This window comes from Grampus griseus (assembly GCF_964374135.1).
Source record: "Grampus griseus genome assembly, chromosome: 19".
Lineage (NCBI taxonomy): Eukaryota > Metazoa > Chordata > Mammalia > Artiodactyla > Delphinidae > Grampus > Grampus griseus.
The window spans coordinates 22,344,991-22,371,442 of NC_139013.1; the positions used below are offsets into that span (position 1 = coordinate 22,344,991).

A 26,452-nucleotide genomic window follows, 5' to 3' on the forward strand; every position below is an offset into this window, starting at 1 on the left:
AGAGCTCCATCCTGCCTCCTGGTGGTGCTGTTGCAGTAGTCTTAGAAGGAATGAGCTGGTTTTCTTTAAATGTGTATAAAATTCAAATGGTATAAAAGGATATAGAGTGAAAGATCTGCCTCCCATCTCTGACCCCAAGCCTCCTGGTTCACTTCCCCAGAGAATTCATCTCACCAGTTTGAGTCTCCTTCAGAGAGATTTTGTGCATGTGCAGGTACCTATTTTCAGTTGCTTTTTAAAAACATAAGTAGTGGCTTGACATTTTGAAGAAGTTTTTATGCAAACAGTAAAAAGCACAAATATTAATGTACAGCACCTATGTGTGCACACCTGTGTAACCCCTGCCCAGATCACGACACTGACCATTCCCAGCATCACAAAAGGCTCCTCTGTGCCCCTTTGCAGTCAATACCCCCAAGCCCAAAGTGGTCACCACTGTTTTTGAACTTCATGTAAATGGTGGTTTGGATTTTGATCCAAATTGGCAGCCTGAGCATGCTGTTGGCATGGGCTGGGGGTAGGTGGGTCATGCCTCACAGCCCCAGGGGATCTGTGGTTAGTGCTGGTGAGGGTTCTGGATTCCTGGGCTGGCAGGCGGTGCCATTTTGGGGTGACCATTCTCTCAAGTTTTGTGGAACCATGTGTAGGCAACAGTGATGGAAGCATAGCAGTCCCAGCTGTAATGGTACATACTATCATAGAATGTGTAAACCCCAGTAGGGTAGGTAAAGCAGGTATGGGCACCATTTAACTGGTTAGAAGCCAGGGCCTGGAATAATGCTTGATGTGTAAGTAGGTTCTCAGCAAATACTGGGGGGATGAATGGATGAGTGTGTGGGTGGACAGATGAACAGAAGGGCAGGTGGGTGGGTGGGTGGGTGGGCAGGTGAATGGATGTATGGATGAATGGATGGATAGCAGATGGACAGATGGTTGAGTGAGTGGGCAGCTACATGGGTGGATGGATGGATGACGGGATGGGTGGATGAAGCCCAGATAGGTAGTTAAGCAGCTTGCCACAGTTCCAGAGCCTAGAGTAGTGAGAATAGGGCCACACTGAGCCCTCCCTGACCTCCCCCTCCTTCCCACTCCCAGTTAATTATATGGATATCACAGACGCTATGGAGCCAGACATCCTGCCTCTAGTCACTGTCTTGCTTGCTGTCTTAACAGGATCTTACAGCGCTAGCCAGGGCGTCAACTGCATCCGTGAAGATGTGGCTGCCTATGTCACCAGGAGAGATGGTGGTGTACCTGCAGACCCGGACAACATTTACCTGACCACTGGAGCTAGTGACGGCATTTCCGTACGTGTGAGGGTAGCTTGTTGTTGTCCACTGTTCACCCACGTGAAGAACAGCCTTGCATGTTAGAGCCGAGTGTGTGAGCCTGTTAGCAGGGGGACAGCCTGGGAGGAGAGGTTGGCCTCCCTCTGGTCGCTGCTGTTTGCCCCACCCTGGTAGCCTGCTCTCCTTACCTTGTTCAGTCTTCATGAACCTGGGTACCCCTGCAGCCTCAGTTTCCCTCCAGAGTGGCACCAGCAGGTCCAGCTGGGAGGAGTCAGGGGTCACTCGAGGGTGCCCGTCTTCCTGGCGACATCGGCCTTTCTCTCACTCAGCACATACGGTGTATCTGCTCTGCGAGGCACTGTGCCAGGTGCTGGGGAGACAAACACGTTTGGCCTCTGCTTACACATCAGTGCTGGATAAGACTGGCATTAATAGCACATAAATACATGTCAAATCTTAAGCTTTCAGTTTCTCTTCTGGAAGAGGACAAAGTGTTACAGGAGGGAGCAGCAGGGACTCTGACCTGGGGGGCTGGGGAGGGCAGGAAGGTTTCTCCAAGGAAGGCTGAACAGATAGAGATCTGGAAGCTGCGTACCTGTGAACTCAGGAAGGCAGGGGAGAGACAGGTTCGGAGCAGAAGGTCAGCATATGTAGAGGCCTTGAGCTGGAAGGAGGCTGTGTGTCTGGAAACAGCATCGGGGGGACGAGCACACATGGTGAGGGCCAGTTACCAGCAGTGGGCTGGGAAGCAGGTGAGGCCTTGTTGTCCTGAGAGCCTGGGAGCCACTGAAGGATTTGAAGTAGGCGGAGGGACATAATTATATTTAGGTTCTTAAGCTTTAAGTGTGGCAGGAGGGGGCATAATAGATGTAAAGGAGTGTTTAGGAGGCAAGAGAAGAGGTGGCTTGGGCTGGGGATCAGCCGTGGAAGAGGTGACGAGGGGCTGGTATCAAGTGTTCCATAGCAGAAGGGGCTGAACCCAGGGCCTGAGGAACCTGCAGCCTCCCTTCCCTTCCAGCACCCTGCCCCCGTGCCCAGTCAGTGCTGAGTGCCATCCACTCACTTTGTTCTCCCTACTCAGGGAGCCTGTCCTGTCTGACCCTTCCTGTAATGGAGTTATCTTTGTCTGTGTCTCTTGACTTCCAAAGGCTCCTGTTTTTGTTGTTTGTTAAATGCTTTAGTCCTTTCCTAAAGCCTTTCAAATGCATTAAACTCTTCCTGGAACCCAGGAGGAAACTGAGGCCCAGAGACCTTAGGTGGTCTGCCTGCTCTAAGTCAGCCTCTTGTGGCATTTGAGATTCTAGTGTTGGACTCAGGCTCCCAACCATGGCATCTTCCACCGTGTTCTGCCAAGGCCCGTCTCTATTCCCAGATAAGCCCAGGTATAGGTAGAGGTTCCAGAGGACGGTTGGGGGAGGGGTCCTCAAGATTTAGTGAAAGAATCAAGTCATTGCAGTTTTTAATCCAGTGGCATTCTTGCAGCAAGGAGCCGAACCTGAGAAAGGAGCTAAGTCTGTGTAAGGTGGGGACTCGCCCAGAAGAGTTTGGGCTTATTAATCCAGTGAATTATTGCCACCTCCACCAGTGCCCCACAGGACTCCCCAGGCCTGGTTTCTCAGGAATCCTATGAACCTAGGGCGCGCTCAGCTTTGGAAACAGCCAGGTTGAAGCGCCACCTGGTGGCCATAGCTGGGTATTTTATCCCATTTCAACAATCCCTTGTTCAGGGGTCTGTCCAGCCTTGGGCACTGATAGCTACCGGCCAGACAGATTCCTGGGCTCCACCCAAGACATACAGAATGAGTTTCAGGGGTGAGGTCAGAATAATTCTGAGACAGGGCCAGTTTGTGGGCTACTGCTTTAAAAGACCTCTTTAAAAAATACTAACAAGTATTGCGTGTTAAACTACATACCATGCACTGTACTGAGAACTTTAAAACATTTTGCTTATTTCTCACAGCAGACCTCATTTTACAGATGAGGAAAGTGAGGCTCAGGGAAGTTCAGCCACTCCCATGGGGCTGCACTGGAGGCAGGCAGTGGGGTGGCTGGTGAAAGGCAGGGTTGGGGCCTTCCAACTTGCCTGCTGCTGGTCAGCCCCCGCGGGTGGGAAGTGGCAGTGGCCTTGCAAGATATGACTTCTCGGTTGCAGACGATCCTGAAGATCCTGGTCTCCGGGGGTGGCAAGTCACGGACGGGTGTGATGATACCCATCCCGCAGTACCCCCTCTACTCGGCGGTCATCTCTGAACTCGATGCCATCCAGGTGAACTATTACCTGGATGAGGACAACTGCTGGGCCCTAAACGTGAATGAGCTCCGGCGGGCCGTGCGGGAGGCCAAAGAGCACTGTGACCCCAAGGTGCTGTGCATCATCAACCCCGGGAACCCCACAGGTCTGTGCTTTACTACCTTGCCAGTTTCTTGGGGAGCAGGGGCAGGGTGGCTGGAGTACTGGATGTCTGGACACTAAAGATCTAAGAAATGATGAAGTCCTCTTTGCTCCCAGGTTCCCAATCCAACTTCAGATTTGCTAACCTAAAGCCATAAAATTTGCTGCAGACCACCTTAGGAGGTGAGCAAATGCAGGCATTTTCCTGGGCAGGGTTGTATTAAGACCAGTTTTTCTCCTGTTCTTGCATTTGCAAAGAATCTTCTCTTTGAGGTCACGCACAAACCGTCACCATTAATCATAGGCCTCATTTTACCCTTACTCCTACTTGTTTTTCTGAACCAGTTTTCAGATTGCTGGTGTGTGCGTTGTTTTTCTTTGACACAGCATTACTGTGTACTTTGAGGCCTGAAAAGGAAATGCCATATTAAAAACAAAAGCGAACAAACCAAAAAAACCTGATTCCAGAAGTTGAAAATCACTCCTAATTTTGCATATTTTTCTTTTTTAAAAAAAATGCACAGTTCTGCCTGTTTTGATCTTTCCAGGCTGCTGGCTTCATGTGCCCCCGATGCTATTCGGATGCAGAGAACAAGGGCTCCTCTCTCCTCCTTTGTTGAGATAAACTGGGTCAGGGCCAAAGCGTGGTGGAGTTGATTGTGGAATCTGTTTCTTGGGAACATCAAATGATGCTTCAATCAGCTGAAAGCGCCACTTGAATTCCTGAGCGCAGAAAATGGGTGCAGCTGCCCTCCACCCTGGTTTATTTACGCCAACTGCTTGGGGGAAGGGATGAAGGGTCTAACCCTGGTTCAGTAGGAAAATGACAGAGCTGGGTTCTCAATCCTGGTTGCACATTAGAATCACAAAGGGAGCTTTTAAAAATGTTAAAGGCCAGGCTGCACCTCAGAATCTCTGGGGATGGGGCCCAGGCATCAATATTCTGTGCAGCTGAGGATGAGAAACACTGCCCTAGGATGATCGTTCTAAAACTTTAGCTTGTTAAGAAAAAAACAAACTGCTGGGCCCCACTTCTAGGTATTCTGATGTAATTAGGCTGGAGTGGGGCTTGACAATTTGCATTTCTAACAAGCCCCCAGGTGATGCTGATGCTACTGGTCCCAAAGTTGGAGTAGTAGGCCCTACATCTTAGGAAATACTCTGTATACCTAGTTTATATCATAGGGTTGGTGACTTCTTGGCCAGGTGCTAACATAAATCTTCACCTGGCTGTCCTGGGAGAAATAACTGCACTAGAGACTTTCCTGTTTTAGGTCAAAGGTGGGGGAGTCATGTGAGTATATGTTAATATAAGCAGTTTTTTTGGGTTTTTTGGCCATGCTGCACAGCTTGTGGGATCTTAGCTCTCCGACCAGGGATTGAACCTGGGCCCTGAGAGTGAAATCACTGAGTCCTAACCATTGGACCATCAGAGAATTCCCTCTCTGGGGTCTTAATGGGTGAAAATCAGCTATTGGAAGATGGGGGATGGAAAAATAGAAACCTATCTGTGATAACCATGTATCTTGCCTGAACCACACACTGTGACCACTTTGGCTAAAAGGTATCAAAATGGACTGGGATATAAGTGGCTAACAGGGCTCTTTGGGATTGAAGACAGAAACTCATCTTAAGACTTGAAGGGAGTGGATCTGTGACGTCCAGGGTAAAGCAGCACACTTCAATCAGCGTCATTGTCATAGGAACCCCAGGCCATTTCCCAGCTCTGCTCTTCTCTGGGTTGGAATCCTTCTCAGGAAGCATCTGTCCTGGGAGTGGCCTTCAGCAGTTCCAGTCATTGCCCAGCACCTAAGCGTCCTCCACAGAGAGCCTTGCCTATAGTTTCAGCCAAAGCCACAGGCCAGACTCTCATTGGCCCACGTTGACCAACCTGCCCGTGCCTGACCTAGTTAAATCACTGAGGCTGATTGGCTGGGTCTGTATCCCATGTCCCTTGCTGGAGTTTAAAGAGAGGGAGTTCTCCCTGGGACAGCTGAGTGTTGTTGCTCAAAAAAGGGCAGAATGCAGGGCTGGTGCAAGCAACAGGTATCCCCATTAGTTTGTGGGAAATTCCTTTGGCCTGGCCTCTGGGAAGGGGCACTTAGACCTCTCCCCAGCTTTGAGGCCTACAGCAGAGCCACCTCTTTTGTGCAGTGGGCTCATGTCTCCCCCTGCTGGGCACAGCTGTGCCCTGCCCCTCTAGAGCCTATGTGACTCTCCTCCTGTACCACCATGTGTGTTTGTCCATCCATTGGCTCAGCAGGCATGTTCTGAGTGACTCCTTCGTCCCAGGCGAAGACTGGAGAGAAGTAAGCTCTGTCCTTGTCCTACAGTTTGCATCGCTCATATCACAGGGATTATTTGCGCACAGCAGGTCTCCTTTGCTCTCCCGAGCTACAGGCTTCCTGAGGCCTGGCCCTTACTCAGTTCTCTCAGCACTCCCCCTGGCAGTATGTACACATGGTTTGATGCTCTTGGTGCTCAAACCTTTGCTTGCATTCTAACAGGATACACTTTGTGGGATGGCAGCCCTGGGAGAGAAGACCAGCAGCATTTTTAGGCAGGCTCAGCCCCCTGGATAGGCAGCTCCTGTCTGTCTGTGGGAACAGCAGCTGGTTCCTTGTAGCATCCAGGGCTACTACCCTTCCTAATTCCCAGAGCCATGAGCTTGCTTCATAGGAAGCCCGGTTGACCCTTTCTTGGCAGGAGACAGGTTGTTCCCTTAGGAAAGGAATTGGTTCATTGCTTAGACAGTTTAAGTCTGAAATTCTGGCTGAATCATACCATACTTTTATAAGATACATCTATATATTTTTTCTAAGACTTATTCTTGTTATTCTTACATGGGCAAGAATATAGTTAGTTTTAACAAGAAGGTAACATACTCTACATACTGGTTTGCATCTAGATATAGATACATATATAAATGACACATGTGCCCATACATACACACATAAATATATACATATATGTAACATCCATAGATGCACAGTTATGTATAGTAAAGAAACAGCGTTTTGTGAGAAGTCAGCATGCCTGACTAGTGCTTTCCCAGAGGCTATGTGAGCACGTCAGACAACCCAGTGCCACACTTACAGTGGGCGTCAGGAAATATTGGGAAAAGGTTCATTTCTACCTTGTTGCATTTGTTCCTTTCCCCACCTAAACCCACAGTATTTCCTGTGAACTGATGGGTGAATATTTTGCTGCTGGCTGGCACTCATTTCTCTAAGATGGATGAAATGTTGAGTCAAGCCCTGAAGGGAGACCCTGGCAGGGACACTGCGGGTACCCGGAAGCATCCTCAGAGGGCAGCTCCCATGTAGCTGCTGACAGGAGAAGCCAGAGCTAGCAGGCAGGCTCATCTCATTTAGAGCTTATTCCACAGTATTTACCGGAGCCCTGCTGAGTGCTGGCTTTGAGGGTCAGCACTGAGCGCACAGACCTTGTCCCTGCCTCACGGAGCTTGTGTGGGCAGAAGGTGTAGCCAGTGCAGTTCTCCTGGTGTTGCCGCTGTGGGGTGAGGACGAGAGTGGGGCTGAATGATTAAACTCCTTCAGTTTAACTTTCCCGCTCTTTATGATGTTGTCATGCCTTCTTGCCCTCCAGCACAGATTAATACAACTATACCCCCTCCACACACACACACCTCCAATAAGAATAGCAAGAAGGCTGGGTGTGAAACACTGCTCCCTCCACGTACCCAGCTTAAGTGAGTCAGAGGGACGGGGCTGACCGTCGGGACTCCCTGGAGGTTGACTGAACCCCCCGAGTCACAGCAGCTAGGGAGGGTGGTCCCACAGGGTCCTGGGGAATACAAATACCTGAGCGATTCTGGTTGGGGTTCTTGCCTGGGGACAATTTAAACAGCATTACAACCTACCTTCTGCTTTTGTTTGGGGACTTTTTAGGTCAGGTGCAGAGCAGAAAGTGCATAGAAGACGTGATTCACTTTGCCTGGGAAGAGAAGCTCTTTCTCCTGGCTGATGAGGTAAGAGCAGCCTTGGCTCTCAGAGGTGAGGGTGCGCTTTCTCTTCTGGGAGAGGGAGCCAGACCTGGTTTTTCTATAGCCAGAGAGAATTTTCTAGGTGTTGGAAGAGAGATTCTAACAAGGTTGAGGATGTTCAGTGTTACACCCTGTGAGACTGACCAAAAATCATCCCAACATTGGTTTGGAATCTTGGTTATAAGTTTCAGAAATCTAACCCAAACTACTTTAAACTTGAAAAGTAAAAAGGTGGTAGGGTCTCAGGAGTGGGGCTGGATCCAGGGACTCAGACCACATCTTCCACCTCCTTTCATTCCATCCTGCTGCCTTGGCCTCACACACGGGCCTGCTATCTTCGCAGTCTAGAAAGAGAGCATTTCTTCCTGGTGGTTCCAGCAAAAGTCTCAGAATTGAGCTTCACTGGTGCAGCTTGGGTCAAACACCCATTGCTGAGCCAATTACTGTGGCCCCGTGGTTGCAATATGCAAACTGACCAGGCCTGGGCACGGGGCAGTGTCTCTGCCCGGTGCCCCCAAACCTGCAGAGAGCGGGGGGTGGTCGTGTTCACTGAGGCAAATTCAGGGCCTCTTTCTCAAGCAGGGAAAGTGGGTGCTAGGTGGGCCTGATGCTATGTCCTGTGAGGAGGGGAGTCTTAATTAACCCCCCACAGCTGCTGCTTCTTGAACCCCAGTTCTGGAGACAAGGCATGCCCATTCTTTTCCTGCAAGGAAAGAAATGAAAGACCCGTCATATCCTGTTTTCATTTCTTCATTGCTGCATGATTTCTAGTTAGTCGTAGCTTCTAACACACAAGCTTCATTTCTTTGCTTCTCAGCACCCGCACCGCCCCGCCCCACACACAGAGCTTACCCACGAAATTGTTGCCGTGATTAATAGCAGATGGACCTAAAATGTTCATTTCTATAGGAAAGAACGTACAGCAGAGTGACCTGGTGCACAAACCTCTTCCCTCGGGGTCTGGGAATGGAGGGGTGGGGGAGAAGGAAGCTCTGCCTGGCTTGTTGAAGGTGCAGCTGGCTTGACCCTCCTGCTGACCCACAGCACTCCAGAGAGCCTTGGTTTCCCTGATGTCCAAACTGGGTATGGGACGCTCATCTCCAAGGGCAGATGGGACGCTTGCCTGCGGCGCGCTAGACTGTGTGGGGACAGGGAGGCGCTGCTCCGTCCAGTGTGGGGGCTGCTCGCTCCAGTGTGGGGGCTGCTGGGTCCAGTGTGGGTGCTGTTTGGTCCAGTGTCGGGGCTGTTTGGTCCAGTGTGGGCGCTGTTTGGTCCATTGTGGGGGCTGCTGGGTCCAGTGTGGTGACTGCTGGGTCCAGTGTGGGGGCTGTTTGGTCCATTGTGGGGGCTGCTGGGTCCAGTGTGGGTGCTGTTTGGTCCAGTGTGGGGGCTGCTGGGTCCAGTGTGGGGACTGCTGGGTCCAGTGTGGGTGCTGTTTGGTCCAGTGTGGGCGCTGTTTGGTCCATTGTGGGGGCTGCTGGGTCCAGTGTGGGGGCTGTTTGGTCCAGTGTGGGTGCTGTTTGGTCCAGTGTGGGGCTGTTTGGTCCAGTGTGGGGGCTGCTGGGTCCAGTGTGGGGGCTGTTTGGTCCAGTGTGGGGCTGTTTGGTCCAGTGTGGGGACTGCTGGGTCCAGTGTGGAGGCTGTTTGGTCCAGTGTGGGGGCTGCTGGGTCCAGTGTGGGTGCTGTTTGGTCCAGTGTGGGTGCTGTTTGGTCCAGTGTGGGGGCTGCTGGGTCCAGTGTGGGGGCTGTTTGGTCCAGTGTGGGGGCTGCTGGGTCCAGTGTGGGTGCTGTTTGGTCCAGTGTGGGGGCTGTTTGGTCCAGTGTGGGGGCTGCTGGGTCCAGTGTGGGTGCTGTTGGGTCCAGTGTGGGGCTGTTTGGTCCATTGTAGGGGATGCTGGGTCCAGTGTGGGGCTGTTTGGCCCAGTGTGGGGCTGTTTGGTCCAGTGTGGGTGCTGTTTGGTCCAGTGTGGGGGCTGCTGGGTCCAGTGTGGGCACTGACAGCAATGGTGGACAGAGAGCTGGGTGAGTGCCGTGACGTGCGGAGGGTACACAGTTAGCACTTCAGGTGCGGAGGTCAGGACAGGTACATGAACTGCTTTCACCACTCATCTTATTGACGGAAGTGAGCATCACACTCCGGGAGGAAACCTGCTTGGGCAAGTGGGGTACTTGATGTCGTCACTGGCACATGAGGCAGAAAGGAGATCTGGAGACTGGGTGGGAGAATCCAGTGGGCATGCATCCCGAGGCCTTCCCTCCTTGCTCTTCTGTAAGAAGAGCCAGGCATGTCTGGCTTGGCAGTGGTGTCCGAGGCTGGGCTTCACGGCAGGCTGCCTGGCTGCAGTTTGGCCTGGAGCACCCGTGCCCTCCCTCAGCCGGCGCCTAGGTGGCTCAGGCTTCTGGGGGACTTGCGATGACTGTCTCCATCCCGTCCCCTCCTGCAGGTGTACCAGGACAACGTGTACTCTCCAGACTGCAGATTTCACTCCTTTAAGAAGGTGCTTTACGAGATGGGGCCCGAGTACTCCAGCAACGTGGAGCTCGCCTCCTTCCACTCCACCTCCAAGGGCTACATGGGCGAGTATGTGGGCCCCCACCTCCCTCCCGCTGCCCCTGGGCCTGCTTGGTCCCTGTGCTTCTCCGCTCTGCCCCACCTCAGTCTGCTGGACAGAGACAGCTGCCCTTATCCACCGACTCTGCTGATCTAAGAAGCAGGAGGAGACAGACCACACCTCCCCAAAGGGAGCATGGTGGTGTGAGGACAGACCTTGTGCAAGGGCTCGTGTAAAATAAGGCTGTGATGAAAATGAAAACAGGACCTCACAGCAGCTTCCAACGCTAGTGTTTTCTGCCAGCCATGTCGCTGTTGCTCTGACAGTGACTGAACTCTGAGGGCCAGGGAAGGCAGGTTGAGTGGACAAATGCTGTCAGGCCAGTAGGGCAAGCTCTGTGTGCAGGAGCTCTGTATGCACCCTGCCTCAGCACTATGTGACCTCTGGGGCCAGAGTCAGCTTCAATCCTGTATTCATTCATTCAGCTAATATTTATTGAGCACATGCTATGAGTCCAGTACTGATCTTGGCACTGAGGTTATAGCAGTGAGCAAACCACAGCCATCCCTGCCCTCACAGAGTTATGCTTTAGTGAGGAGAGAGAGGCAATAGACAAACGAATATCACATGTCAAGTGGGCAAAAATAATTAGAGAAGAGATGGGAATGCCGAGAGGTGGGGTCTGGTCACTGAGGAGTTGGCTTTTGAGTTAAGACCCAAGGGAGGGGTTGTGGGGAGCTACACAGATGTCTGAGGAAAGAGCATTCCAGACAGAGGGAACAGCACATGCAAAGGCCCTGAGGTGGAAGGAGCAGCTGTTTGAGGAGTGGCAAGGAGACTAGAAAGGAGTGAGAGAGAAAGTGGCAGAAGTTGCGACCAAAAAAAGTCATAGGAGGCCAGATCACCCGAGCTACTTAGGTTATTTTTTACTTTTACTCAGAGTGAGATGGGAACCCTTGGAGGGTTTACACAGAGGTGTGACTTCTCCTGACTTATGTTTTACCAGATTCTCTGGTTGCTGTGTGATGAGGGTAGGGACAGAAGTGGGCATTCGAGTCAAAAGGCTGTTATGGTCCAGGGGAGATATCGTGGGCCAGGGTAGAGGTGGGGAGAAGATGTTTGATCTTGGATATGTTTGAAGGTAGAGTTGACAGGTGTTGCTTGATGGAAAAGGTGGGTGTGAGAGAGGGAAGTCTCGGATGATTCCCAAGTTTTTTGTTCAAACAGCAGGAAGGATAGAGTTGCCATCAATAGATGAGGATTGCTGTTTGTGAAGCAGGTTTTGGGGTAAAATTAGAAGTTGGTTTTGGATGTGTAGAATTTGCAGATGCCTATTGGATGTCCAGATGGAGATGGATGTGTGAGTCTGCAGCTCAGGGCTGATATCCAGCTGGAGATTAAAGTTTATGAGATGTCAATGTATGAGTTGTTAGACAGATCTCTGAGCCTGGATGTCTCACCAGGGGTGAGTACAAATAGAGAAGAGGTCCAAGGACTGGGCCCAGGCCCTCCCTGCTCAGCAGTTAGGGGAGGAGAGGAGGAGCCTACAAACTAGACTGAGATGGAAAGGCCAGTGTATTTACAGCTAAGGACATTCATTCCCCAGCGTTGTGGGAGTTCTGCTTTATGCCAGGTGTCAGGAGGAGGTGTGCAGGCCAGTGTAACTGCGAAGCTTCAAGAAATATTTTAGCCAGGTCAAGGGAGCTGTCCCCTTGGGATGGTCACCCAACTGTTCTTGGCTATATTTGATGTGGGCAGGGGTTGATCTATGCTGGTCTTTCTGGTCTACCCCAGTAGTGATGCTGTCTCCTTGCTAGGCTTTCATGTGTTGTGTAGCTCTTTTCCTAAACAAATATGTTCTCCATTAACTCATTTTTCAAACTCAAGTGTGTTTGTCACATTCCCACCCATCTTTCCATCTGTGTTACTGATGACTGTTTTAATGGTAATACCCTGGATGTTGGTAACCTGAGGTGGTATCCTGTTGCCCTCAGATCCTGATTACCTAGGATCAGACTGATTTGCCCAATTTGATATTCTGCTCATCAGCAGAGAATAAAGCAGAAAGTTTCTTCTTTCAACTTTGTTACAGGAAACATTTCCGAGATGCCAGAATTTATCTTCCCGCATTGGAAAAGCGAGTTGAGGGATCACATGGGGATCTGTCTCTGCCAGTTCATTCTGCAGCCTGATCCCAAAAGTGTTTTATCGAGTGTCTCATCGTATCAGGTGCTCTGAGGTTGTGTGGGTGTGGTACACGTACAGAGGAAGGCAGGAGCTGGTGCCTGCGTTTCTGTGCTTATTAGTCTGAATGTTATCAATCACAGTCCAGAAAGTGTGGCTGATGGAGCTGACTTCGTTCTGAAAGGTTTTTGTTTTTGTTTTTGACTGTATGATCTCAGCTTATTTTCATGAGATTTGACTGTATATCAGTCAGGATGCTTTTGGAAATACGTAACAGAAACTCAAGTTGAACTGGCCTACATCAAAGAGGCTTTTTAAAAAATCCATATCAGGGCACTTCCCTGGTGGTCCAGTGGTAAAGAATCTGCCTTACAGGGACTTGCCTGGTGGCACAGTGGTTAAGAATCCACATGCCAGTGCAGGGGACGTGGGTTCGATTCCCTGGTCAGGGAAGATCCCACATGCCGCAGAGCAACTAAGCCCGTACGCCACAACTACTGAGCCTGTGCTCTAGAGTCCTCGAGCTGCAATACTGAAGCCCGCACACCTAGAACCTGTGCTCCACAACAAGAGAAGCCACCACAATGAGAAGCCCGCACACTGCAGTAAAGAGTAGCCCCCCTCACCGCAACTAAAGAAAGCCCGCGTGCAGCAATGAAGACCCAACACAGCCAAAAATAAAATTAAAAAATAAAGTAAAATAAAGAATCCGCCTTACAATGCAGGGTACGTGGGTTTGATTCCTAGCCAGGGAACTAAGATCCCACATGCCATGGGGCAACTAAGCCCACGCGCCACAACTACTGAGTTTGCACGCCTCAACTAGAGCCCACGTACCACAAACTACAGAGCCCACGCGCCACAACTAGAGAGAAAACCCGCACGCCACAACTAGAGAGAAGCCCATGCGCCGCAATGAAAGATCCCACACGCCTCAACGAATATCCCACGTGCCGCAACTTAAGACCTGACGGAGCCAAAAATAAAGTTAAATAAATAAGTAAATAATAAATCTTAAAAAAAATTTATTTTAATCTTTATCAGTAAAAAGTCAAGGAGGGCTTCCCTGGTGGTGCAGTGGTTGAGAGTCCGCCTGCCGATGCATGGGACACGGGTTCGTGCCCCGGTCCGGGAAGATCCCACATGCTGCGGAGCAGCTGGGCCTGTGAGCCATGGCCGCTGAGCCTGCGCATCTGGAGCCTGTGCTCCGCAACGGGAGAGGCCACAGCAGTGAGAGGCCTGTGTATCGCAAAAAAAAAAAAAAAAAAAATCAAGGAGTGGACTTCCCTGGTGGTGCAGTGTTTAAGAATCCGCCTGCCAGTGCAGGGGACACGGGTTTGAGCCCTGGTCTGGGAAGATCCCACATGCTGCAGAGCAACTAAGCCCATGCACCACAACTACTGAGCATGTGCTCTAGAGCTCGCGAGCCACAACTACTGAAGCCTGCACACCTAGAACCCGTGCTCTGCAACAAGAGAAGCCACCACAATGAGAAGCCTGCGCACCGCAACGAAGAGTAGCCCCTGCTCACCGCAGCTAGAGAAAGCCCGCACACAGCAACAAACACCCAACGCAGCCAAAAAAAAAATAAAAAGTAAATAAAATTTAAAAAGTCAAAGAGTAAAGTTTAATCAGGGGGCTTAAAAGTGTCACCAGATCTCTTTCTGCTTTCTGGCCTTGTCTTGTTTTCTTTCTCAGCTCTGCTTTCCTTTTTTTTGGCCACACTGCCTGGCTTGTGGGGTCTTAGTTCCCTTACCAGGAATTGAACCCTGGCCCTCGGCGGTGGAAGTGCCAAGTCCTAACCACTGGACCGCCAGGGAATTCCCTGCTTTGCTCTCCTTTGGGTTGGCTTTGTTTTCAGGCATCAGAAAGTTCTAGCCAAATCCTCAGGCTACTGCTCACATGCCCACCCCTCGAACCTGTGCAGGGGGTGCCCAGCCTGAATCACATGCCCCTTTGGAGCAGGGCTAGCGTATAAGTTAAGAGTCAGGCTAAGCTGCTCTAACCAAAAGGCCCCAAAATACAGTGGCTCAAACAAGATGGAAGTGTGTCTCTGTGATAACAGCCCAAAGGTAGGGGGAGTCCAGGACTGGCTCTGCCCCGTGAGGTCATTCAGAGATGGGCTGGTGGGCTGGCCCTGTTTTCTCAACATGGGGCACTGAGGCTGCTGCTCTGGTGTGTGCATTCCTCAGGAAGTGGGGAAAGGGAGAGAGGAAGGAGAGAGCATGCTTTTAAGGAAGTGATGTGGAATTTACACATATCACTCCCTTTCACTTTCCACTGGCAAGAACTCAGCCACACCTGGAAACTCAGTGTTGGGCATGGGGATGTTTACAAAAGATTCTGGCCGGCTGGATGCACTTAGTAGAGGTCTCTCTGTGACTGGTGGGTCCTCTCCCTGTCTTCAACCTTTTAGGTGTGGCTACAGAGGAGGCTACATGGAGGTGATCAACCTGCACCCTGAGATCAAGGGCCAGCTGGTAAAGCTGCTCTCGGTGCGTCTGTGCCCGCCAGTGTCTGGGCAGGCTGCCATGGACATCGTTGTGAACCCCCCGGTGCCAGGAGAGGAATCCTTCGAGCAGTTCAGCAGGGTGAGTCAGCTTGTCCCACGGCCTGTCTGCATCACTGCTGTGACCAGTGTTCACCATGTATTGTCTCAATGGCCAGCCTCTGTCTAGATGGCCTCCTGGGGGTGCTCGTGGTTCCACGTGGCGCCTGACTCACCTCAATGAGGTTAAGTCTCAGGATGCAGCTGGGCTGTATTTGAAGTGGGAGGACTGTTGCATGTGGGGGGGGGGCGGGGTGCACCCCTTCCTGTTTCTCGCCTGTGAGCACTACGGATGGGCAGGCGCCCAGAGGGAATGGCCTTGTGTCCTGAGAACACCCTGGGTGGGAGTGGGAGGGGAATGATTCTGTTACTAAACTAAAAGGGGGAGATGAATGAGCATGGCATTGATTCTAGGCCACGGGCCACAGCTGCAGGCTGTCCTTGCAGCTTGAAGTGATGCAGTCAAACCTTTTTAACTGCAAGTGAGAAAAACCCAACTCTAAGTAGTTTAAACAGAAATGGAATTTATTGGTCATATAACCAAGAAGTCAGTTCCCAGCTGTTCTAGATTCACAACCTTTTTTAAAAATTGTGGTAAGATACACAGAACATGCAATTTACCATTTGGATCATTTTTAACTGAACAGTTTAATGCATAAAGTACACTCATTGTTGTGCAACCATTACCACCGTCCATCTCCAGGAACTTTTCATCATCCCAGACTGAAGCTCTGTACCCATTAAACAATAACTCCTCATTTCCCCCTCCCCCCCAGCCCCTGGTAACCTCTACTCTACTCTCTATGAATATGACTACTCTAGGTACCTCATATACAGTGTTTGTCTTCTTGTGACTTTATTTCAATTAGCATGATGTCCTCAGGGTTTATCCCTGTTGTGGCATGTGTCGGACTGTGCCTCCTGTTTAAGGCTGAGTGACATTCCCCTGTGTGTACATGCTACGTTTTGCTGATCCGCTCATCCGCAGGCCACAGCTCTTCACCCACACATTCCAGTAGTACTTGCAGAAGTGCTGGACTGCTTCCTCCAGCTTTGGACACATGTCCAGCTCTGAGCCTGTCACTGATGTGCTTTGCCTGGATCACGTGCCCCAAACACACCACATGGATTGGGGGAAGGGTGACTCCCCAAAATGAAGTGGTGGGGCTGTCTCCTAGAAGCATGTTCTAGGGTGTTCCATCCAGGCCCAAGTTCATTCAGACCAATGGGCAGGGACTGGTTTTTCTCATTTTCAGGAATGACATCCTGGTACAAGAGTAGAACCCATGGGCTTCCCTGGTGGCGCAGTGGTTGAGAGTCCGCCTACCGATGCAGGGGACACGGGTTCGTGCCCCGGTCTGGGAAGATCCCACATGCCGTGGAGCGGCTGAGCCCGTGAGCCATGGCCGCTAAGCCTGGGCGTCCGGAGCCTGTGCTCCGCAACGGGAGAGGCCACAACAGTGAGAGGCCCGCGTACCGCAAAAAAAAAAAAAAAAAGTAGAACCCATGACACAGGCTACCTAGGACCTACCTGTGGCCCATGTGCTCCTGCCCCAGGGCACATGGCAGCCTCATGGGCTGAGCGTCTATGGAAGAAGTTCCTGCAGAGGGACATGTGTTTTGCCCACCTCCCCCATTTGCTGTGCTTATGCACACGCAAGCTCACCTTCACCAGTCTGCCCTGACGCCCCAGTTTGAAGGGATAGTTTCCAGGGTCTGGAGCCATGATGTCTAGAGATGCTAACTCCTGTGCTTTCTCTGTCTCATCAGGAGAAAGAGTCCGTCTTGGGTAATCTGGCCAGAAAAGCTAAGCTGACAGAAGACCTGTTTAACCAAGTCCCAGGAATTCACTGCAACCCCTTGCAGGGGGCCATGTACGCCTTTCCTCGAATCTTCATCCCTGCCAAAGCCATGGAGGCAGCTCAGGTCAGGGGTGCCAGCTCAGGGCTGGCTCTCTCACTGGGTTCACATGGGACTGCTTCTTGCCATGGGGAGCTAAAGTGTTGGCCCTAGAGGCTCTGAACTTTGTGTATCTGTTGGTCAGATGGTACTTAGTGTGTAAAGATGACGGGCTCTCAGAGACCCAGCCCTGCAGCATGCTGTGTTGATGCGGTGGGTGTGAGGCCGGCCCCAGGTGAGCGGTGTGCTGAAGGCAGGTGCCCACATGTGATATGATGCATTTAAAACTGAACAGAGGGCTTCCCTGGTGGCGCAGTGGTTGAGAGTCTGCCTGCCGATTCAGGGAACACGGGTTCGTGCCCCAGTTCAGGAAGATCCCACGTGCCGCGGAGCGGCTGGGCCCGTGAGCCATGGCCGCTGAGCCTGCGCGTCCATTGCCTGTTGAACAGATGCTGGGGAAGCATCAAGAGCAGTCTCTTTCACCTGGCCACAGTACCCTAGAGCAGCGCTTCTCAGACTTGAGTGTGTACGTGGATCACCTGGGGTCCTGTTAAAAATGCCGATACTGGTTCAAGAAATCTTTGGAGGGGCCCAAGATTCTGCGTTTCTAGTAAGTTCTCAGGTGGTGCCACAGACCCTGGTTTGAGGATCAAGGGCCAGAGCCGTATCTCTGAAAGTGTCCTTCTACCTGCTTACCTCCTCGATACCTTGTTAAACATTCAAAATCTGGCCCCACCCCTCAGCCGATTGAATCAGAATTTCTGGTGTTGGAGCCTGAGAACCTATTTAACAGGTGGCCTGATTGTGCAAACCGAAGTGTGAGAAGCACCAACAGTAGGGCCCCTGAGAGGCTTGTTCCTCGAGGCCCCCTGGGCAGAGACCTCAGGGCCCTGGCTTGGCGTATAGGACACAGCCAATGCTTGTGGAGCTGCTCCGTGGGGGTAGGGTACACAGGCAACAGGCTGGCACTCCCCACTGGAGAGCAGAAGCCCCGCAGCCCATGGCTGTCCCACAGTGGCCTTTGGGTTCTTTGTTCCTGGCCCCAGCTGCTTACAGCACCCAGCATCCTGCCTTGGTTCTCACAGGAAGGGAGGGCAGAAGGGCCCTGCCATGGGAAAGAACCTGCCATCTCAAGTGTATTTGGCTTTGAGATTGTAATGTTTGTACAGTGCGAAACCAGGAATGAATCCTAAGTTCTGTCCCACTCCCACAGGCCCATAAGATGGCCCCCGACATGTTCTACTGCATGAAGCTCCTGGAGGAGACGGGCATCTGTGTCGTGCCCGGCAGTGGCTTTGGGCAGAGGGAAGGCACCTACCACTTCAGGTACCACTTCCTCTGCACCGGCGGGCTGGTCCCGGGTTTGTCTTGGGAAACTTGGGCTTCTTAACATCAAGGCACCTACAGAGACTGGGATGTGTGGAGCCCCTGTCCCCCCATCCCACTCCCATTCTGTCCTGCTGCAGAGGTAGCTGAGACCCTGCGCCAGGGACTAAGGAAGACTGTGGGCGACGCCAAGGTCATCTCCTTGACTGCTCTATCTCCCCTCCACTGCCCCCATCTATCATATGCCATCTGCAGTGTTCCCGTGCTATGTTTTCTTTTCCTTCCCCTGTCCCTTTTCAACTCTGTGATGGTATCATACAGCATCCAGGAGCTCAATAGCTTGTCCATTGCACCAAAAGCCTGCTGAGATGTTGCCTCTGAGACATGGTGGAATTGCTGTGCCTCCTTTCACAGGCATGTGACTCTGCTGGGCGAGCCGGAGCAGGTCAGCCAGGTCTTCCGCTGAGGCCAGTTCTGTTCCAAACAGCACCCTCTCCATGCGCAGCACTCTCAGATGTTTCCTGCAGCAGATGCTAAAAAAAGAAATATCATGGGCTTAGCACCTGGGGCTAAGTCTTGAGGCAGTGAAGGTCCGTGGGTAGGGCCCCAGCCCCCACCCCCCATCCCCCGCAGTGGACAAACATGTGTGGGTGGTGTGGATGGCCTTTCCACCCTTGTTGGATTCACCTTGGCAATTCACAGGTCATTCAAGAGGTGGTTACTTCTCCAGGGCTGCCCTTAAGGCTGGGAAGCAGGCTGACCGTATTGGAGGGAGAAGTTAGTTACCATGGCAATGTGGGAATTCCTGTGGAGGAAAGTTATGACTGGAGGTTCTTACTGTGAGACTGATGGTGGAGATGGAAAAGGCCTGTCTAGCAGGAATGGAGTCTCGCTCTGTAGCCATAGGAAATACCAAGAGTCGTGCGCTGGAGAAAGTTCTATGCACCTGTCAGAGTGTTGGGCAGACCTTCTGTGATTATGGGTGGATGTGTTAGTGAGCTGAGATGCTGCCACCAGCTTATTGCTTTTGTTCACATATACGAGTTGGGTAAAAAAATGTGTGAATGGTGGGAGAAAGTGGTTCAACAAGTGCCAGGTGCTGTCCAGAGCCTGGAGCCATCGCAGTGGACAAGACAGGCCTGTCCCTCCCCACACAACTTGCCCGCACCACCTGGTCTCTGCAGCTGCAGGTGGAGGAGTGACCTGCCAGGTTCACTTCTCTCCCCTTTTCCAGAGCCACTTGTCTCTGACTGACGCTGTTCTCTTTCCTGACAGAATGACCATTCTTCCTCCGGTGGAGAAGCTAAAGACGGTTCTACAGAAGGTGAAGGACTTTCACATAAAGTTCCTGGAGAAGTACGCGTGACGACTCCTCAGGCCCCAGAGGGAGACCTGGCCCTCAGCCTTCCTCCTGATACCCACCCAGCCCAGACTGGATTCGCCCCCCCAGCGACTCCGCCTCAGGCCTTACGAAGGCCACTGGTCGCTTTCATCGTCATTTTGCCCCAGGAGACTTCTTTCTTTGTGCCTTGATGTTGGGAGCACCTCTCTTCTGAGCAAATGTGAATTGGGGTTGTCTCAGAAGCCCTGTTTTTTGATGCAACCAAAGTAGAGGGGACTTGCTCAGCATATATGGTGGTGTTCTCTGAATCTGTTGTTGTTGCTTTTGGAAAAGTCTTTTGGGGTTGAAACAACCAGGGTGTGTTGGGTGAGCTGTTTCAGATCTGGAGAAACAAGGTGTCGGGAAATGTATAACTTAACCATGGTGAGGACTGGAAATCGCAAACTCACCACCATGATCTGTGAAATAAAACCTTTAGCAGTATGAAAATCTAGTCCTTCAAACAGGAGAGCCTAGAGTCCACTGGAGGCTCCGAGAGGGCCCGCCCTTCTGACCTGGAGGCAGGCAGCCTGCTCTCAGACAAGAATGGTAAGGGCAGCAGCGCATGGGGCTGGACCGCATGCCAGACTAGGTGGTGGCGGGCACCGGGGGCTATGGCCAAGGTCAGAGGGTCCTGCAGGGGAGGAGTGGGTGTGAGCCAGGCTCCGATTTGAACCGGGCCTCCACGTGGGAGCACACAGCAGGTAGTGAGGACTCTGCACACACGAGGGCTTTGGGTGAAGGGTTCTCTTGGGCATGCTTAGGCTGGGACGCCCGTCCAGGGATCTCCTTGGACTCCAGGGGCACAGGGTTCAGCCCAGCAATATCCCAGTCACGTAGAGGGATTCTACCTGGTGGTGTGTGGATACATCCCACTGTTACCCAGCAAACAAGCAGTCTCATCCAAGGGCTTGAGTGAGCCTTTAGGTGATAGTAGGGCAAGGAAACACTGAAAACGTTCTAGTGAGGGAGGGGTATCCTTAAGGACATGAAGACAGTTAAACCACACCCCCTTCCCATAGTGTTTGTTGAGTTGTTTCAAGCGGAATTTGGTCCCTTTCCTAGCTCTTAATTGGTCAAAGTGCCTGGTAGCGTGGCTGCTGTGTACATGTGATCCGATTCAAAGTTTATAGAAGTATTTTACCTTATATGCAAAGTGTTTTGCCTCCACATCTGCTTCTGGCTCCCCTCCCAGACTCTGCAGACTGTCCTGTAGCATCAGTCATCTCTCGGGGGAGGGGGTGGGAGTTGGGGGATCATCCACCAAGTGCACAGTTTCCCTGGTATGAGCAAACCTGGGTGCAGGGCCCAACCTGTGCCCCCAGAAAGTGGGCATTACGGGTGGCAGCAGGCTTACGCCCTCTTTTCCTACTGTGGGCCTTCCCTGGTGGGCGGTTAGGGAAGCCAAGGCCAGCTCAGGAGTCTGGGGATCCAGCAAGTCCCAAAGTGGAATTGAAGGGACTGGAGAGAAATCTGAAAAGGCTAAAGGAGTGAGCTTTGAAAGCAGCCTCCTGTGCTATAATTCCCATGCCGGGTCCATGCAGGGGATGCAATAGGAAACTTCAAACTGTCCTTACCACTAGCATTACAGTCCCTATGAAGAAAGTAGCCACAATCTCAAGTAACAAAGGGAATGTTTGGGGACTTTTTCTTCCTTAAAAATTTGAGAAAATTGCACTTGTGCTTGTTGATGGTATAAAAACCAGGATGTGTCCCAGAGTTGTGAGATTTCTGGTGGAAAGGTTAAATAGTAGAAGCTAGTATATTTTTTATATTTTTGTAACAATTGCTTTTTTCATGGGGGGGTGGGGTAGGGTTAGTATTTGTAGTTTTAACAAGTCCAGTAGTTTTTTTAATAAATCTCTTCAGATTATAAATAACCCCTAAAAATTTTGCAATGTTTACATGATTTTTTTAAAAAGATGTCATATACACTTGGTTTGGTTTTAAAATAAATGAGTAAAAACTTAATAAGGTCAGCTGGTTTAGGAGGTTAACTTCATTCAGGTAGGAACGCTGATCATGATAGATTTGATTTTCTGCAGATTCTGATGTCTTGTTTGGGCACCACCAGAGTAAGTCGTTTGTCATTTGAGGTCGCACTTTAAATCCACACCTGTGAAGTTTTCTGCTGTTCATCTAGATCTGCCTGTGGGGATGCTGGGCTATACCTTGTTGGTCCATCACCTTGCACCTTGAGGCCGAACTGGTTGTCCCCATGTCTGTGGATTTGCAGGAAGAGCTGACAGGCCTGCCTGTCCCTGTTTGCCGTTCTGGATTCTCGTAGGCATCTCCTGACAAAGGTACTTCGTGATAAGCTCTGGTGGAAATTTCTGAACAATAAAATATATGTCCAAAATGGTGACTGTGTTTAACTTGCTTTGTAGTTTAAATCTAAATATCAAGCGGACATCACTAATTGTATATCTTCACTCTTATGTTCATTCTTACGTTCCTAAGTCACAGCTTTTCAGTTTCCATTTCTTCTTAGGTGTCAACTCCAAGGACTCTGGGCTGCTTTTTATTGCTTGAGGTGGGGAAACTTCACCGATTCTTTAGAATGTTGTTCAAATGAAAACAGACCTTGATTTTCTAGTGGAAGTGAAACAGGAACTAACAGCTTCTTCGCAGGGGGCAGGGGAGGGCAGGCAGGCAGGGAGAGCCAGAGAAGCAGTCCTGAGGCCAGTGGGGAAAGGGGAGCTGCCTATACAAGCGATTTCATTCATTTCCCTAGCCTTTCCCAGATCCCTGTCAATGTTAAAGTGTGGTTCTGGGATTCAGAACTTTATTTTTCACTTAAAACAGAAACGTCTGTCTTTATTATAGAAAATTTGGAAAATATATTTTTTAAAAAATAGGATTCTTTCAGGAGGAAGACATGGAAACCTACTCAAAGTAGCTTCAGCAGAAGAGAATTTATTGTGTCATGTAAGAGGAATTTATTGAAATCCTGGAGGGATGCTGACTTTAGTTTTGATGTGCACTGTTAAGTGCAAAGCCTGCCTGTCCATCTGTCCAGTTCTGCATCGAAAAATCCCACGGAGGGGCTCTGCCTTGGTCCACATGCCCTTCTCTGAACAGTCACTGTGGCCCTTGAGAATAGAGTCCTTTGGCTGGCCCTGTGCATGAGCGGTGGTAGAGGAGGGTCTAGAATGGCCAGACCCCTCAGGGCCATTGGAGGAGAAGCTGCTCCCCACAGAAATGGGGGCTGGAGGTGGTGCCACACCCACAAACCTCATTTAACCACAGGTGGCTCTTTAGAGAGGGGCTGGGGAAGGAGGCGGTGTGTTCAAGGCAGGTTGAAAGTCATTACTGGTTGATAACCAAGGGGACTGAAGATGCTCTGCACACACACACTGTACACACACATACACACACACACACAGGGACATGTGCATCTTCTTGTCTGGGGAGCAAACTTGGTGTAGTTTATTCTACAAAGATTTTATTAAATAGACAAGGATGGGGAAATACAGTAATTATTCTAGACTATTTTTGGTATAGTGTTTGCTGTAAACACACCTAGAAAGCTTTCAAATGTTTGATTTGAAAGCATAAGCCACAGACTTCTAGGGAATGGGGAATCAGAAGCTAATAAGATGTGGTCACTGTACTCAAAAAGCCTACAGATGGAATGGCCACCAGATGGTTCAGTGCTCAAATCCCATCCACCCAACAGGGCTGGGCTTAAAAGAAGAATGTGGGTGACGCAAAGGAGGGAGGGACTGATGCTGTTCTCTACCTAGTTGGGGGTGCCTCTACCTACCTCTACTCTTTCCGCAATGCCTTCTGAGGTCTTCCATATATCTTCCTTTTGGGCTTCATCCTGCCACCGAGCCAGGAGACCCCTCAAGAAAAAGAAAGATGAAACTCACTGCCAGACACCCACCCAGCTCTCTTCCTTAAGAGGACATGTCAGTTAGAGTTTCCTATTTCATTCTCCCACTTGAAAAAATAAGAGGCACCCACACACCTATGGTCAATCAATCTATGGCATAGGGGCAAGAATGTACAATGGAGAGAAGACAGTCACTTCAATAAGTGGTGCAGGGAAAACTGGACAGCTACATGTAAAACAGTGATTAGAACATTTCTTCCCTCACGCCACCTACAAAAATAAACCCAAAATGGATTAAAGACCTAAATGGAAGACCCCAAACCATAAAACTCCTAGAAGAGAATGTAGGCAGTACATTTTTTTTTTTTTTCGTTACGCGGGCCTCTCACTGTTGTGGCCTCTCCTGTTGCGGAGCACAGGCTCCGGACGAGCAGGCCCAGCGGCCATGGCTCACGGGCCCAGCTGCTCCGTGGCATGTGGGATCTTCCTGGACCGGGGCACGAGCCCGTGTCCCCTGCATCGGCAGGCGGACTCTCAACCACTGCACCACCAGGGAAGCCCGGCAGTACATTCTTTGACATAAATCGTAGCAATATTTCTTTGGATCTCTCTCTCAAGGCCAAAGAAATAAAAGCAAAAATAAACAAATTGGCCTTAATTAGACTTCAAAGTTTTTGCACAGCAAAGGAAACCATTTGCAAAATGAAAAGAACATACTGACTGGGAGAAAATATTTGCAAATGACCTGACTGACAAGGGGTTAATATCCAAAATCAGCTCATACAGTTCAAGGTTAAAAAAAAAAAAAAAAAAAGCCAATCAAAAAAAAAAAAAAAAAAAATGGGCAGGGGCTTCCCTGGTGGCGCTAGTGGTTGAGAGTCTGCCTGCCGATGCAGGGGACACGGGTTCGTGCCCCGGTCCGGGAAGATCCCACATGCCGCGGAGCGGCTGGGCCCGTGAGCCATGGCCGCTGAGCCTGCGCGTCCGGAGCCTGTGCTCTGCAACGGGAGAGGCCACAACAGTGAGGGGCCCGCGTACAGCAAAAAAAAAAAAAAAAAAAAAAAAAAAAAAAAAGGGCAGAAAACCTGAATAGACATTTTTCCAAAGAAGACGTAACAGATGGCTAACAGGCACATGAAAAGATGCTTGATGTCGCTAATTATTAGAGAAAGAAAGAAAAAAAATACCACCTCACACTGGTCAGAATGGCTATCATCAAAAAGTCTACAAATAACAAATTCTGGAGAGGGTGCAGGGAAAAGGGAACCCTGCTACACTATTGGTGGGAATGTAAATTGATACAGCCACTATGGAGACAGTATGGAGGTTCCTCAAAAACTAAAAATAGAACTACCATATGATCCAACAATCCCACTCTTGGGTATATATCTGGAAAAAATGAAAACACTCATTCACAAAGATACATGCATCCCAATGTTCATTGCAGCACTGTTTACAATAGCCAAGACATGGAAACAATCCAAGTGCCCATCATCAGAAGATTGGCTTAAGAAGATGTTGTATATATACATACATACACACGATGGAATACAGCCATAAAAAAGAATGAAATAATGCCATTTGCAGCAATGTGGATGGACCTAGAGAATATCATACGAAGTGAAGTAAGTCAGAGAAAGACAAATTGTGTATTGCATCACTTATACGTGAAATCTAAAAAATGAATGTGTATAGCAAAACAGTATCATATAGAAAACAAACTACTGGTTACTAGTGGGGAGACGGAAAGGGGAAAGGACATGATAGGAGTATGGGATTAAAAGATACAAACTACTATATATAAAGTAGATAAGCAACAGGGATATATTGTACAGCAGAGGGAACTATAGTCATTATTTTGCAGTAACTTTTAATGGAGTATAATCTATTAAAATACTGAGCCACTATGCTGTACGCCTGAAAGTAATATAATATTGTAAATCAACTACAATTTAAAAAAAGAATCTGTCACTAAAAAAATTAGAAGATATAGAGTCATCCCTTAGTATCCATGGGGGATTGGTCCCAGGATCTCCCAGGATACCAAAACCTGAGGATGCTCAAATCCCTTATATAAAATGGTACAGTATTTGCATATAACTCACACATATTCTTCCATATACTTTAAATCATCTCTACATCACTTATAATACCGAATACAATGTAAATGCTACATGAATAGTTGTAAATACAATGTATATAGTGGCTGGTGTGTGGCTAATTCAACTTTTGCTTTTTGGAATTTTCTGAAAAAAATATTTTTTGATTTGAGGTTGGTTCAATTCACAGATATGAAGGGCTGACTCTCCTGTTTTTGTGGGGTTTTTTTTTAACATCTTTATTGTGGTATAATTGCTTTACAATGGTGTGTTAGTTTCTGCTTTATAACAAACTGAATCAGTTATACATATACATATGTTCCCATATCTCTTCACTCTTGCGTCTCCCTCCCTCCCACCCTCCCTATCCCACCCTTCCAGGTGGTCACAGAGCACCGAGCTGATCTCCCTGTGCTATGCGGCTGCTTCCCACTAGCTATCTACCTTACGTTTGGTAGTGTATATACGTCCATGCCTCTCTCTCGCTTTGTCACAGCTCACCCTTCCCCGTTTTTTTTTTTTTAATCTCCTCCCCAGTTTCGTCTGCTTTGCTCTGAATGCATAACCTTGAAGTCCTTTTGAAGATATTAAATTTCAAAACTGTAAAAACATCGAGAATCCTAGTGATGCTTATGTCAGAGCACAAAAGTGTACATTAAATCACAGTGTAAAACAAAAAGTATTCTGATTATCAGAGTAAAGATGTTCATGTGGAAAAACTAGAAAATAAAAGTCAAGGAAGAAATTTTAAAATCCCCTGTAATTCTCTAACCAGAATTAATCAAGTCTACATTCCTTTTTTGGGGACGCGCCACATGGTTTGCGGGATCCTAGTTCCCCAACCTTGACCAGGGATCGAGCCCAGGCCCTTGGCAGTGAAAGTGTGGAGTCCTAACCACTAGACCGCCAAGGAATTCCCCTAACATTCCTTACTGTCC

At 49.7% G+C, this 26,452-nt stretch overlaps 1 protein-coding gene across 1 annotated transcript in view; it reads left to right on the forward strand.

Moving 5' to 3' along the window:
• GPT2 (glutamic--pyruvic transaminase 2) overlaps window positions 1-21,929 on the forward strand; it is a 35,302-nt gene extending 13,373 nt beyond the window's left edge. Inside the window, exons 5-12 of the mRNA XM_082676079.1 lie at window positions 1,174-1,307; window positions 3,442-3,685; window positions 7,593-7,672; window positions 10,132-10,268; window positions 14,840-15,014; window positions 16,742-16,897; window positions 18,084-18,196; window positions 19,472-21,929. Coding sequence (XP_082532205.1) covers window positions 1,174-1,307; window positions 3,442-3,685; window positions 7,593-7,672; window positions 10,132-10,268; window positions 14,840-15,014; window positions 16,742-16,897; window positions 18,084-18,196; window positions 19,472-19,562 — 1,130 coding nt within the window. The 3' untranslated portion in view covers window positions 19,563-21,929. The remainder of the gene's footprint in view (window positions 1-1,173; window positions 1,308-3,441; window positions 3,686-7,592; window positions 7,673-10,131; window positions 10,269-14,839; window positions 15,015-16,741; window positions 16,898-18,083; window positions 18,197-19,471) is intronic.
• The last annotated feature ends 4,523 nt before the right edge of the window (window positions 21,930-26,452 follow it).